This window comes from Petromyzon marinus, chromosome 63 (assembly GCF_048934315.1).
Source record: "Petromyzon marinus isolate PM22_M1 ecotype Great Lakes invasive population chromosome 63, UKy_Petmar_22M1.pri1.0, whole genome shotgun sequence".
NCBI lineage: Eukaryota > Metazoa > Chordata > Hyperoartia > Petromyzontiformes > Petromyzontidae > Petromyzon > Petromyzon marinus.
The window spans coordinates 936046-950142 of record NC_133729.1 but is presented as its reverse complement, the minus strand read 5'-3'; the positions used below and the strand labels follow the sequence as shown (position 1 = coordinate 950142).

At 55.0% G+C, this 14097-nt stretch overlaps 1 protein-coding gene across 17 annotated transcripts in view; it reads left to right on the top strand.

The window, feature by feature from the left end:
• LOC116955972 (uncharacterized) overlaps positions 1-14097 on the top strand; it is a 214648-nt gene that overhangs the window by 94324 nt on the left and 106227 nt on the right. For 9 of the 17 annotated variants that reach the window (XR_012930124.1, XR_004404911.2, XR_004404912.2 and 6 more), the window contains exon 1: positions 293-737. The exons of the other annotated variants lie outside the window; for them this stretch is intronic. Coding sequence is in view for 5 of the 9 variants with exons in the window: in XM_032977352.2 (XP_032833243.2) it covers positions 548-737 (190 nt within the window). In the remaining 4 variants the exon portion in view is untranslated. Of the gene's footprint in view, positions 1-292; positions 738-14097 lie in introns of those variants that run through there. 17 annotated transcript variants of the gene reach the window in all.

Sequence of the window (14097 nt, the reverse complement as noted above, 5' to 3'; positions counted from 1 at the left end):
ACTTTTTCCCTTCCGCAAGTCGATTTTTGCAGAAGCCGGAGCGCAGTTGTGTGCGTGCGTCCGTGCTGGCTGGCGGGCGAGCGGACGGACGCGGGGCCCAGCGCCATGATCCGAAGAGCAGCCGCCTCTCCATGTTCAATCTTCGCGAAGGAAAGGAAAAAAAATTAACGTCGTCATATATGTTTCTCTACCCGAGCCGTGCCGTTAATTGCCGCGGCGTACCTGATCTCCGTATTAATTGTAATCGCGAGCCTGGTCTTGCGCGCGGACGGGTGGTGGGTGGAAAGGTGGGGGGGGGGGGGGGGGGGGGGGGGAGTGCGGCAAAAAAACCAAGGAGAGAGTATTGACGAGTAGAGTCGCGGACGCGAAATAAAATTAAAAAAAAGGGGGCGATGCCTCGAAAAGTATTGACAAAATCGCGGAAGCGTTGACGCCGCCGCCAGCCGGTGCCGCCGGTTTTTGGGTCCCCGCCGTCACGCAGGGGACGTGCGCTGGGCCGGCCGGCGGGCGGGCGGGCGGGCGGGCGGGCGAGCCGTGTCGTGGAGGAATGCCGCTCCCGTCGGCCCTGACCGGGCCTCCGGCGCCAAGAAACCGGGGATTGTACGCGGCGGCCCGGGAGCGGCACAGTGGCGGCACGGCGGACGGACGGACGGACGCCGGCATCGTCGGCTCGGCGCCCTCGCAGACTCCACCCTCGCAGACTCCTACCGCTGCCGCCGCTGCCAAGCCCCGCTTCCGTAAGTACTGCGCTGCCGTGCGTCGCCGTGTGGCACCGGAGTGGGGGTACCGCGAGGAAATGGGCGACGTTACGCCTGATGGAGAACCAACCGGGAGTTCCCCCCCCCCCCCCGCCCCGGTTCTTCCTGGTGCGGTGACGCACGCCACTGCCGCTGCGTCATTTTTGTTGTGAACGGCAGCGAAGGAATCGCTTCAAATATCCTCGCCGTGTTCAGCCGTTCTTTGTTCGCCGCTGGATAAAAGCCTCGCCTGTGCAGCCGAGCTCAACCTTGGCTCGCTCGCCCGCTCGCTCGGTCTCGCGCGCCGATTTCATCAGCGCACTCCGTCTCCCGTCAGCTCTCTATGCCTCTCGTGGCTGCTGTGCCATTGGCCACCATATTTTTGAACGTGCGCGCGCGCGCGTGAGCGATGAGTACTCCGTAAAACGGTTCAAGTTTTACACGGGGCGTCCTTGGGTATCTCACGGCGGTGGCACCGCACGGCCGCGCCTTTTTTTTCTTTCTTTATTCCTCTCGCAGGAATCTCCGGCTAGACGTCTCTCCGCTTTGGACCTCATGAGAACGAACGGGGAGGTGGGGGTGGGGGGGGGGGGAAGGGTTTCTTCGTATCGGAGCCCGTAAAAAAAGGGTTGGCTGTGCGTTTGGAGAGTGTCCCCCCCCCCCCCCCCCTCTGCCCCCGCCCGGCGTCGTTCGGCGTCGGCGTCGTTCGGCGTCGGCGTCGTTCGGCGTCGGCGGCGGCGCTTTTATGGGCGAGGTCGGGCAAGCGCGCTCCGCCGTCTTGCGCGCGCCATCGCGTTCTGGAGACACTCGTTAGAGCGTGCCGTCGCCCCCTCCAATTCCACATTTAAATTCCTCTTTTTGCCGCGCGTATATCGGAGGTGGTGGGCTGGCAGATGAGGCGGCGGCGGTGGTGGTGGTGGTCGTGGTGGTGGTGGTCGTGGTGGTGGTCGTGGTGGTGGTGGTCGTGGTGGTGGTTGGGGTGGGGGGGGGTGGAATATCCGCTGTTGGCAGATCCCATTATGTGAGGTGTCCAGGTGCTGCCGGGGGAAATGGCTCCTCCTGTGCGTGAAGTGAATCGTGGACGATAGGAATTGAGTTGACCATCTGACGTCCCTCGGCCGTGAGCACGTGCGGACGGTGGGGTCGCTTGAGGGCTTCTGGGCGACTCGAACCTCGCGGGTGAAAGTGGGGCGCCGGGGTGGCTAGGAGATGTTAACTACCTCGCCTGGTATACAGGAGGTCGTGAGTTCGATCCCGACCCTGACGCCTGCTGCTGCTGCTGTATATTTGGAGTTTGCGTGTCTCTCTCTCTCTCATCACACGGTGGTTAGGAGATGTTAACTACCTCGCCTGGTATACAGGAGGTCATGGGTTCGATCCCGACCCTGACGCCTGCTGCTGTATATTTGGAGTTTGCGTGTCTCTCTCTCTCTTTCTCTCCGTGTGGTCGCGTGGATTTTTCTCCGGGTGCTCCTGTTTTTCCCTCCACATTTTGAAACAACGTGTTGTGAGTTTTTGGCTGCTGCTTTAAGTTTCGACGTGATAATGATGATGATGATAATAGAGTATTTGGCTGCTTTTTTTGCTATCATTTGTGATAACCAGGTCGCTTCTGAAAAAGAGCGAGATAGCTCAGCGGGGGCCTTACCTGGTAAAATAAAAAATACTTTTTTTTTAGTAGTGGTCTCTGTGGGTCGGTGTGGGTCTATGGATATCTGTGGGTCTATGAGTCTCTGTGGGTCTATGGGTCTCTTTGAGTATGGGTCTCTGTAGGTCAATATAAGTTTCTATGAGTCTGTAGAAAGACGCGTTTAGAGTTTTTGGCTGCTATCAATTTCCACATTATGATGATGATGACAAGCACTTCGTTGGGCTATCATTTGTGATAACCAGGTCGCTCCTGAAAAAATATCTACATGGCAACTCAGTGGGGCCTTAGCCTGGTAAAATAAACAATAATGTGTATTTTATTTTTAATAGAAAGCTCGAATAATCGGGTCAGAGACGCAAGTGCCATGAGTTGATTGTCTCTGCCCGCCCACCAGAGCCTTACTTCTAGACCCATAGACTCACAGAGAGACACACATAAACGGACAGAGACCCATGCAATTACATACAGGCCCACGGACTCGTGTTAAGACGCATAGACTCACACAGAGACCATAGACTCGCACACGGACTTTAGACTGACATAGAGATGCATAGACTCGCATAGAGACCCATAGACTCGCATAGATACCCATAGACTCACATAGACACACACAGACTCACATAGAGACCCACGGACTCACACAGAGACTATAGACTCACGTAGAGATACATAGATTCACAAAGGACCCATAGACTCGCATAGAGACCCAGAGACTCGCATAGAGACCCAGAAACTCGCATAGAGACCTAGTGAATCACATGGAGACCCAGTGACTCGCATAGAGACCCAGAGACTCGCATAGAGACCTAGCGAATCACATGGAGACCCAGTGACTCGCATAGATACCCAGAGACTCGCATAGAGACCCAGAGACTCGCATAGAGACCCAGAGACTCACATAGAGACCCGTAGGCTCACACGCAAACTGAGCTGTGATTAAATCGGGTTCTCAGCGTAGCCAGTTGACGCCCTCAATCACCATCACCAATTGACTGCACAAAATCCATCGCGTTAAATTTATTCGTGCACTTCGCTTGGCTAAATTCCGGCGCCGAGAATTAGAAATATTGATTTGACCGCCGTAAGGCGGTGGGGACAATGTTCCCCTTGGCGGCGGGCTTTTGGGAAGCGCTCCGAGAGGCGAACCTCCCTTGCGCTGACGAGCAGCGGTCACTCGGAGGTAGCTCCGTGATGTCTACTTTGGCGGTGGGTGGGGGGGGGGGGGGGGTCAATGCCGTGCGGGAGATCCGAGTAGATACGTCATTGGGATTAAGCGCGATTAAGTTGGGGAGGTGGGAGGAAAAGCCAAGGCCGATGGAAATGAGAAATTTGGCACTGTAGCCGTGAAAAATGAACGCGGAGTTTTTGCAAATCCATTCGTGGCTATGGATTAATAGGAAGGGACAGACAAATAGGGTCGCGGTGGTATCGCTTGGAGCTAGATTCTCGTCGTGACGGGATGCTGTCCGTTTTAAACGTCCGATCTGTGCTGGGTGAAAACTTGTCCCGGCGTCTCCGTTGCGGACGGCGGCTGAAGGAGAAATGTCGGGGCACGGAAACGGCGCGTGGCGTCCCTCGCGGAGGGAGCGCTGCGTCACGTGGTCCCGGTTATTTACAAAACCCTCGGCGGGCTTCCACCGGCGACTTTTTTTTTCCCCTGGAGCCGACGGAGTCGCGTCGTTCCCCTCCGCCCGGCTCCATGTCGAACTCTTGTCTCGTCTGAAACGCTCGCGCTCTCGCGCGCGCCGTCAAAGTCCTCGACAAAAGAATACCGGGTGGCTGTCCCCGTTGACGGGGTGGGGGAGGGGGGGGCGGGGGTTATCGCGTCGGGTGGCCCAAAATTGCGGGCCAAAATCAATGTGTGCAAAATAATGTTTTTACCCTTCCTGGCAATAAAACAGCAAAACAGTTGTGTTGAGGTGTTCGCCCTTTGGCGTCCTCTGGTCTGACACTGGTCGTGAGACTGGGCCATGAAGAAGCCTGCAGCTGTCTCAGTTTCAAAGACAATGAATGCAACATTATTATCAGAGCCATGTTTGTTTGCATGTTCACCACAAGTACCTTGCAAAAGGTGTCTCTTTTGTGTTTGAACATCTCAATAAAACAATTTTATTGTTTCATATTTTCATTATTTTCTTGTTTCCCTTCTACGTGGTGACTTTACCGAAAGAACCAAGAATATGAATCCCTGCAGTCACGAAAGCTTTAAATCAGAAGTCCCGTCAACAATCGACGTGCTATTTCGGTCGCTTTGAGCTCTTTTTCCCAATCGTGCAACGGAGCCGCGCCGACTCCCCACCGTAGAAGCGTAGCTGAGAGCCGTGCTGCCCCCCGGAGCCCGGTGAGAAATCGCGTGTCGCGAGGGCCAGCGTAGTAGCGCGGTTTTGCTCTGGCCTCGGCAAAGGATCCTCGCCGGCTCGGCTCGGACGTACCGGTGGAAAAGAGGGAGTGGGGGTGGAACCGGTTTAAATCTGCGGACGCTTCTCGCGCCCATCCCATTGCCTCTTTGCGTGCGTACTCTCTCGTCTCTCGTTCCCAAGGCTCCTTACCCTCCTCCGCGTCCTCCTCCCCCCTTTGCGTAACTCTCCCAGGTCTCCCTCTGTTCACTCCCGGCGGATTCCACTGCGCCGCTCCCTCCCGAGCTGGTGAAGTGAAGGACGCCCGTCGTGGTGGGAGGAGGAAGAGGGCCCGGGCGCAGGCCTTCTTGTTAGGCCGCACTTTGAGGCCAGACTCGAGAAGATGAGATGCTCATTCGAAGCAAAGGCTTCCTTCCGCAGGCTATGCAATGGTGGGAGGTTGATGGGGGGGGGGGGGGTGGAGAATTATGGGCCCCGGCAGCAGCCTTCGAGTTGACCACGAGCCACTTGGCACTGATTGCTAATGGCGGTTACCGTGGTGACGGTGGCGATGTCACTGCACATCGGCTCGCCGGTCATTGACAGCTGACGCCGCTCCAACGAGCCGTCGTATCTTCAAACGAGCGTCATCATCGTTTTGAGCATCGGTCGTTGCCTACCCACCGTTGGACGAAGGCTTCCTTCTGCTCTCACTGTGCACTCCTCCTCCAACTCCATCTCTCTACTCATCTTCTGTCTACTTCCTCCATCCTCCATCCATCTCCTGATCCTCCATCTCCTGAACCACCACCTCCTCCTCCTCCTCCCTCCTTCTCCCCCTCCAACTGCATCTCTCTACTCATCCTCTGTCCATCTTCTCCATCTGCCACTGCACGTCACAACATCACACTCACCAACTCGGCAACCCCCAACTCACTCGCCACGCCGCAGTTCACCCCACGTCTCTTCCCGTGCAACTGCTCCGCTCTTCAGTTCCATCCTCCCATCGTCACGTCTTTCCACCCCCGAGATCATGTCATGAATAACCTCGCTCAATTCAAGGAATGCGCTCCGCTCTTTATCTGCACGACAAACTTTGATAACGGTGCTGTTTTGTTGCTGCGCCCCTGATGTTGGTTGGACCTTTGGGCCTGCTGTGCCCAGCAGCCGTGTAAAGTAGTAAAAAGCACAAAAGGGTCACGGCCGCTAAACCCGCGAGCTCTATCTTTTTTGCGTGAAATTAAGAGCGGAACGAAGCGACGGCGAAGTCGGCAGAACGGTCAGAGTTCGCCGAACCGTTCATTCTTCTCACCTGCCGCCGAGATGCTTTGGGGAAGCCGTTGTAAGTTATTGTCAGTAAATATTTGTTTTTGTTTGGGCTCGGATTGAACACGGCGGGCGCTGAAGGCCCCAGGCCGGGCCGTGGCCGTTGCGTTGATCGATGGGCTCCTCAGCACAACTGGGAATCGCTCTCGCTCGCTCTCTCCGCCCGCACCAGTGCCAGCGTTAATACATCCTGCACCCTTATTCTTTCCTGCCTCCCGCGCAGTGCGAGCAAAGGCTGTGCCTCGAGATGAGCCCCCGTGTAAAATAAGCTCAGCGGTGGCCACAGTGACGCTAATATTGAGAGTAAATGTTTTTGATATATACAGGGGGACTTCTCTACTTATGAACATTCCACTTGCGAACTTTCAGAGATACGAACAAACCTGGTCCGTATGTCCAGTTGCAGCTGTTCAGACCGAGAGTCGTAAGTTCAACCGCTGCGAAAATACATGGCGGTGGTGGCATCTACATCTGCAGAACACGAAGAACCAGTGGCATCTACATCTACAGAACATGAAGAACCAGTGGCATCTACATCTACAGAACGTGAAGAACCAGTGGTAACTACATCTGCAGAACGTGAAGAACCAGTGGCATCTACATCTGCTGAACGTGAAGAACCAGTGGCATCTACATCTGCAGAACATGAAGAACCAGTGGCATCTACATCTGCAGAACGTGAAGAACCAGTGGCATCTACATCTGCAGAACGTGAAGAACCAGTGGCATCTACATCTGCAGAACATGAAGAACCAGTGGCATCTACATCTGCAGAACACGAAGAACCAGTGGCATCTAATCTGCAGAACGTGAAGAACCAGTGGCATCTACATCTGCAGAACATGAAGAACCAGTGGCATCTACATCTACAGAACATGAAGAACCAGTGGCATCTACATCTGCAGAACACGAAGAACCAGTGGCATCTACATCTACAGAACATGAAGAACCAATGGCATCTACATCTGCAGAACATAAAGAACCAGCAGCATCTACATCTGCAGAACGTGAAGAACCAGTGGCATCTACATCTGCAGAACATGAAGAACCAGCGGCATCTGCAGAAAATTAAGAACCAGTGGCATCTACGTCTACAGCCATTCCCCCGTGTTTTAGTTTACACGCCGTACAACAAATCGACTTGCGAACAGACCTCTCGTTCGTAAGTAGAGGAGTCCTGTGTTTGTTTTAAAAGTAAAAGAAACGGTGCGGCCCTGAAATTGCTCGCTCCGCGGCACTGCCGGCGGGAGCGCCTCTAACGTGAGAGGCGTCCGCAAGGAGCGAACCCGCTGGGGGTGGGTGGGTATCTTTGGCCTACTCTTCCACGCTCGACGGTATGTTTTGGAAAAGGTCGGGGGGGGGGGGGGGTACCCACATTTTCTCCCACCACGCACTGCCAGCTGATTCTAGACTCAACGTTGCTGAACCCCCCCCCCCCCCCCCCCCCCCCATGGCGGTGGGGAGCCGTGGTGGGATTTAAGAATCTTGCCCCGTTGTTTCAACCGCGACCTCGGAAGTCCCAGCTTGCACCGCGGTGGTAGGAGATGTTAACTACCTCGCCTGGTATACAGGAGGTCGTGGGTTCGATCCCGACCCTGACGCCTGCTGCTGTATATTTGGAGTCTGCGTGTCTCTCTCTCATCATCATCACGGTGGCTAGGAGATGTTAACTACCTCGCCTGGTGTACAGGAGGTCTTGGGTTCGATCCCGACCCTGACGCCTGCTGTATATTTGGAGTTTGCGTGTCTCTCATCATCATCACGATGGCTAGGAGATGTTAACTACCTCGCCCGGTATACAGGAGGTCGTGGGTTCGATCCCGACCCTGACGCCTGCTGCTGTATATTTGGAGTTTGCGTGTCTCTCTCTCATCATCATCACTGTAGCTATGAGATGTTAACTACCTCGCCTGGTATACAGGAGGTCGTGGGTTCGATCCCGACCCTGACGCCTGCTGCTGTATATTTGGAGTTTGCGTGTCTCTCATCATCATCACGGTGGCTAGGAGATGTTAACTACCTCGCCTGGTATACAGGAGGTCGTGGGTTCGATCCTGACCCTGACGCCTGCTGTATATTTGGAGTTTGCGTGTCTCTCTCTCATCATCATCACTGTAGCTATGAGATGTTAACTACCTCGCCTGGTATACAGGAGGTCGTGGGTTCGATCCCGACCCTGACGCCTGCTGTATAATTGGAGTTTGCGCGTTCTGCCCGTGGTCTCATGGATTTTTCTCCGGGTCATCCGGTTTCTCCCTCCAAATTTAGAATCAACTTCACGCATTTAGAGCAGTGGTTCTTGACCTTTTCTGCAGCCTTTGCACCCCTTTGGTTTTCAATCGTAAAAAAAAATTACAATATAAAAAAACACAGGGTTTGATGAAACAGTAATTGTACCTACGTACCCGTGCTTAATTTGTTGTGCGATGATTTACCGCGTAAAAAAAAATCTGCCAGTGTCTCCCTACTTCCAGAAAGGGCATCTCGCACCCCAGGTTAAGAACCACTGGTGTAGAGTATTTTGCTGCTTTTTTGAGCCATCATTTGCGATAACCAATTCGCTTCTGAAAAAGAGCTATGTAGTTCAGTGGGGCCTTACCTGGTAACAATAAAACATTTATAGCTGTATGGATTCCAGCCATTGTTACCCAACGGCAGCATTAGTAGCCGCTTTTGTTTATTCCCTTTCCTGCACGTTGTCCCGATTGGAGTCAAAATCGGGGTATAAAAAAAAATATGGGTCAAAAAAAGTGGGGTTAAAATTTTTGGTTAAAAAAAATTGGGGTAAAATTTTTGGTGTCAAAAAAATTTTGGGTAAAAAGAATTGGGGTAGAAAATTTGATTTGGGTCAAAATTGGGGTCAAGAAATTTGGGGTCAAAAATTATAGTCAAAAAAGGGAAACGCAAAAGGGATTTATGGTGGCAGCGGTGGGTCTACGTGAGAGAGAGAGAGCGACGGTGCTGGCCCATTTCCCCAGGTTCAGCGCTATCGGCGCTGCCGGCGCTATCGGCGTCGTCACGAGATGGGGGCGACCCGCTCGGAACTCCCGCGGCTCGAGAACGCGCCCTCGCTAAGCGGACACCGCAGAGCCACCTCTGATGGTTGTCAACCCTGCGGAGGCAATGACGAGGTTCCGGTGTGGGGGGGGGGGGGCGGAGGGAGGGGGTCGCACGTGAACGTTGTGAAGTTTCCTTCCCGCGTCGCGAAGAGTAAGGGGCCGGCCGTACCCCGGGGAGGGGGTGGAAGGCAGTGCGGAAAAAAAATGAACTCCACCTCGTTCCGTCTGTATGGGATCGAGTGTTGCCCCCCTCACATTCGCGGGATTTGTTTCTCTCGGCGGGGTGGGGGGGGAGGGGGTGCTCCGGTTTGTCCCACACATACATGCAGACACACTCATTAATTGGCCATTGACACCGTCATACGGAGAAGATCCCGGAGCTTGGCAGAAGTTTTGGCGAATTTGGCGGCGGCTCACCGCCACATGGGGCCCGCTGCCTTTCCCCCCTCCCCGCTCGTCCGTGGTTTCCTCCTCACGCCTCCGCGTCGTCCTCTCTCTGCGTCTCTCTTTGTCTCTGTCTCTCTTCCTCTGTCTCTCTCTCAGTCTCTCTCTCTGTCTCTCCCTCTGTCTCTCTGACTCTTTCTCTCTGTCTCTCTCTCCGTCACTCTCCCTCTGTCTGCTCATTTGCACGTGTGCCAATGAGCGGTGCTTGGCGCACGAAGTATCCGGCGCGTGGCCCTCTGACTGTGGCCCTCTGACTGTGGCCCTCTGACTGTGGCCCTCTGACTGTGGCCCTCTGACTGTGGCCCTCTGACTGTGGCCCTCTGACTGTGGCCCTCTGACTGTGGCCCTCTGACTGTGGCCCTCTGACTGTGGCCCTCTGACTGTGGCCCTCTGACCGTGGCCCTCTGACCGTGGCCCTCTGACCGTGGCCGTATGACTGTGGCCCTCTGACCCTGGCCCTCTGACTGTGGCCCTCTGACTGTGGCCCTCTGACTGTGGCCCTCTGACCGTGGCCCTCTGACCGTGGCCCTATGACTGTTGTCCCTCTGACCGTGGCCCTCTGACCGTGGCCCTCTAACCGTGGCCCTCTGACCTTGGCCCTCTGACTGTGGCCCTCTGACTGTGGCCCTCTGACTGTGGCCCTCTGACTGTGGCCCTCTGGCCGCGCCAGCGCCCGTCCCTGCTGGTTTCAGGGGTTAGAAGCGGGGAGGGCGGGGGGCGGTGTTGTGTCCCCCGTGGCATAGGCTGCAGTATTTACGGTCACGGATTCACCCCCCCGCACCCCTCCCCCGCTTAGCTTTTTAATAACATCATTAAAGATTCTGATTCTGATTGCGCAGTCTGCCCCCACCCTCCACCCCGCACCCCCATCTGGCACATCTAAGGCCCTGCTTAATTTGCTGAAGTCTTGTCGGGCCGGGGTTGTGCATCTTGCCGTGCGAACGCAACTACTAAGCCCTTACCGTGGGGACACGGTAAGGGCGGAGGGGGGGGGGGGCATGGTGGAGATATTGGTGGAGCACATTAAAATAAATTAAAGCATCACGGGTTTTCCCGGTTTAAAAAAAAAATAAATGATGCCGTATTATTCGAATGTAAACCTTTTGTGTAAGCGAAGCTCAAACGCCTCCCCCCAGCCCCCGCCCGCCCGCCCGCCCGCCCACCCATTGCTTCAAGGTTCACCGACGCGACGTGGTGGTGGTGGTGGTGGCTCAGCAGTAACTCTCTGCGCCTCGTGGCAAGGGATCGCCGAGGGGTGGGTGCGAGATTCGGGCGCATTTCCGCGTGGAAATTGCCGCGTCCTCTCCTGCCCACCGCCCCTGTGTGGGTTTCCGCCGGGGTCCCCTTCGCTTTCCTCCCAGAAGGCTTACAACAACAAAACTCTGGTTCTTCGTGTACTGCAGATGTAGATGCCACTGGTTCTTCACGTTCTGCAGATGTAGATGCCACTGGTTCTTCGTGTACTGCAGATGTAGATGCCACTGGTTCTTCGTGTTCTGCAGATGTAGATGCCACTGGTTCTTCAAGTTCTGCAGATGTAGACGCCACTGGTTCTTCACGTTCTGCAGATGTAGATGCCACTGGTTCTTCGTGTACTGCAGATGTAGATGCCACTGGTTCTTCATGTTTTGCAGATGTAGATGCCACTGGTTCTTCGTGTACTGCAGATGTAGACGCCACTGGTTCTTCACGTTCTGTAGATGTAGATGCCACTGGTTCTTCATGTTCTGTAGATGTAGATGCCACTGGTTCTTCACGTTCTACAGATGTAGATGCCACTGGTTCTTCACGTTCTGTAGATGTAGATGTCACTGGTTCTTCATGTTCTGTAGATGTAGATGCCACTAGTTCTTCGTGTTCTGCAGATGTAGATGCCACTGATTCTTCGTGTTTTGCAGATGTAGATGCCACTGGTTCTTCGTGTTTTGCAGATGTAGATGCCACTGGTTCTTCGTGTACTGCAGATGTAGATGCCACTGGTTCTTGATGTTCTGCAGATGTAGATGCCACTGGTTCTTCGTGTTCTGTAGATGTAGATGCCACTGGTTCTTCACGTTCTGTAGATGTAGATGCCACTGGTTCTTCACGTTCTGTAGATGTAGATGCCACTGGTTCTTCACGTTCTGTAGATGTAGATGCCACTGGTTCTTCACGTTCTGTAGATGTAGATGCCACTGGTTCTTCACGTTCTGTAGATGTAGATGCCACTGGTTCTTCACGTTCTGTAGATGTAGATGCCACTGGTTCTTCACGTTCTGTAGATGTAGATGCCACTGGTTCTTCACGTTCTGTAGATGTAGATGCCACTGGTTCTTCACGTTCTGTAGATGTAGATGCCACTGGTTCTTCACGTTCTGTAGATGTAGATGCCACTCGTGCTTCACGTTCTGTAGATGTAGATGCCACTGGTTCTTCACGTTCTGTAGATGTAGATGCCACTGCCACCGCCACCGTCTATCACACAGTGGTTGAATTTACGACTCTCGGTTCCGAGCGGGCAACTGGACATAGTGAGAGGTGTGTTCGTATATCTAAGAGTCGAGTGTCCACAAGTACAGGAGTCCCTGTACAGTGTCAACTGGCGACGTGAACCAAAACTTTCCCAATGTTTAAGAATGACCCGCAAACGACTCGATTCAGATGAGACCCAGCAGCAGCAACATTGCGCTTCCCCCTACGACGGGAAACTTGGCAGCACAACTCCTAAACCGGTGAGTCTTGAGGCTCAGTGAAACTTCCCGGGGTCACCGCGCGGAATCGTGAATTAAATTGATGCGACCCTTCTTTTGGTCCCAGGTGTCGCCCAGGGCTTCATTTCTCACTCGATCTATTTACTTTTTCTTCCCGTGAAAAAAAAAACCTTACAATGCAGGGGGCGGCCCGTGAGCTGTGGTTCGGGTTTATCGGGCGCGAGGCACTACCGCCAGAGCCGCAGGATTACCGCCTCTCCGTAACGAGCGGGCGAGTTTAAAATCCGCGCGCCGCCCTTTGACATGTCGACAAATTTGGACCGTGAAGGCGGGCGGAACGAGGGGCCCCCGCTCGCTTTCCGAATCGACCAATCAGCGGGCGTCCCTCTGTCCCCGCCCACTGCGCGCCGCGTCGCGCCCAGCGGTTCACGCACGCCGCGGCATTCACCGGGGCGGCCTTCCGAAGCCGAACTGTGAGCAAGCGGGTCGAGAGCGAACGAGAGAGCGCGGCACGACCCGCGACAGCAATGCCAACCCCTCCCACCCCACCCCCCCCCCCCGGGGGCGATTGCTTGCTCAGCGTGGTGCCGATTGGATATTAATTTCTGTCCGAGTTGACCTAGGGGAGGGCCAGGTTCACGCTCCGGCTTTGGACAAAGCGGTCAAGGCGCGTGGCTTCGGGGAAGCAAAACGCAATTACTGAGCCGCCCGAACGAATATTCATTACGCTCGGATGTATAATGCCGGTGCTAAATAGGATCTGCCAGTTTTTTTCGAATCCCCCCCACCCACCCACCCCAGTCTGTTTTCCAGGAAGAAAATAAATTGTTTAAATATGCGGCGGCGGCGGTGACGACAACAACAGCAGCGGCGGCGGTGGTCAACTGCGGCAAAGCATCGGCGAACGTTCCACGCACCGCACGCACCGCCCCCTTCCCCCCCCCGAACGCGTCGCTTGAAGCAAGCGGAGGAGCCAAACGCGGCGCCTTGAAGAGCAAATGAAACCGGGGGATTCGCCAAAAGACGCACGGCTTACATTGCATTCCTCGCATTGCTACGCGAACCACTGCGACCTTTAACCCCCGGCAGCAGACGCCGACCCCCAAGCGCTGCTGCCCTCCCTCCCCTCGCGAGCGCTCATCCCCCCACCCCCACCCCCCCGGCCCCCCACACCACCCCCCCCCCCCCATGAGAGATAAAATTTGTTTTTAGCTTCAATCACGTGTCGCGCATTTGCGTGCGCTACAGCTGTGATCCTGCCTGTCCCTGAGGGCCCTCTTTCCATTGCGTGCGTCTGAGTGTGCGGCTGTGTGTGTGTGTGTAACTGAGTGTGCCGCTGTGTGTGTGCGTGTGTCTTGAGTGTGCGGCCGTGTGTGTCTGTACGTGCGTCTGAGGCTGTGTGTGCATGCGTCTGATTCAGCGGCTGTGTGTGTCCGTGAGTGTGCGTCTGAGTCTGCGGCTGTGTGCGTGCGTGCGTCTGTGTGTGCAGCCGCGTGCGTGAGTGTGTCTGAGTGTGCGGCTGTGTGTGTGCGTGTCTGAGTGTGCGGCTGTGTGTCTCCGTGCGTATGGCTGTGTGGCTGTGTGCATGTGTTAGCGAGTGCATGTGTGTTAGCGTGTGTGTGTGTGTGTGTTAGCGTGCGTGTACGTTAGCGTGCGTGTTAGCGTGCGTGTGTTAGCATGTGTGTGTGTGTTAGCGTGCGTGTGTGTGTGTTAACGTGCGTGTGTGTTAGCGTGCGTGTTAGCGTGCGTGTGTTAGCGTATGCGTGTGTTAGCGTGTGTGTGTTAGCTTGCGTGTGTGTGAGTTAGCGTGCGTGTGTGTGGGTTAGCGAGCGTGTGTGTGGGTTAGCGTGCGTG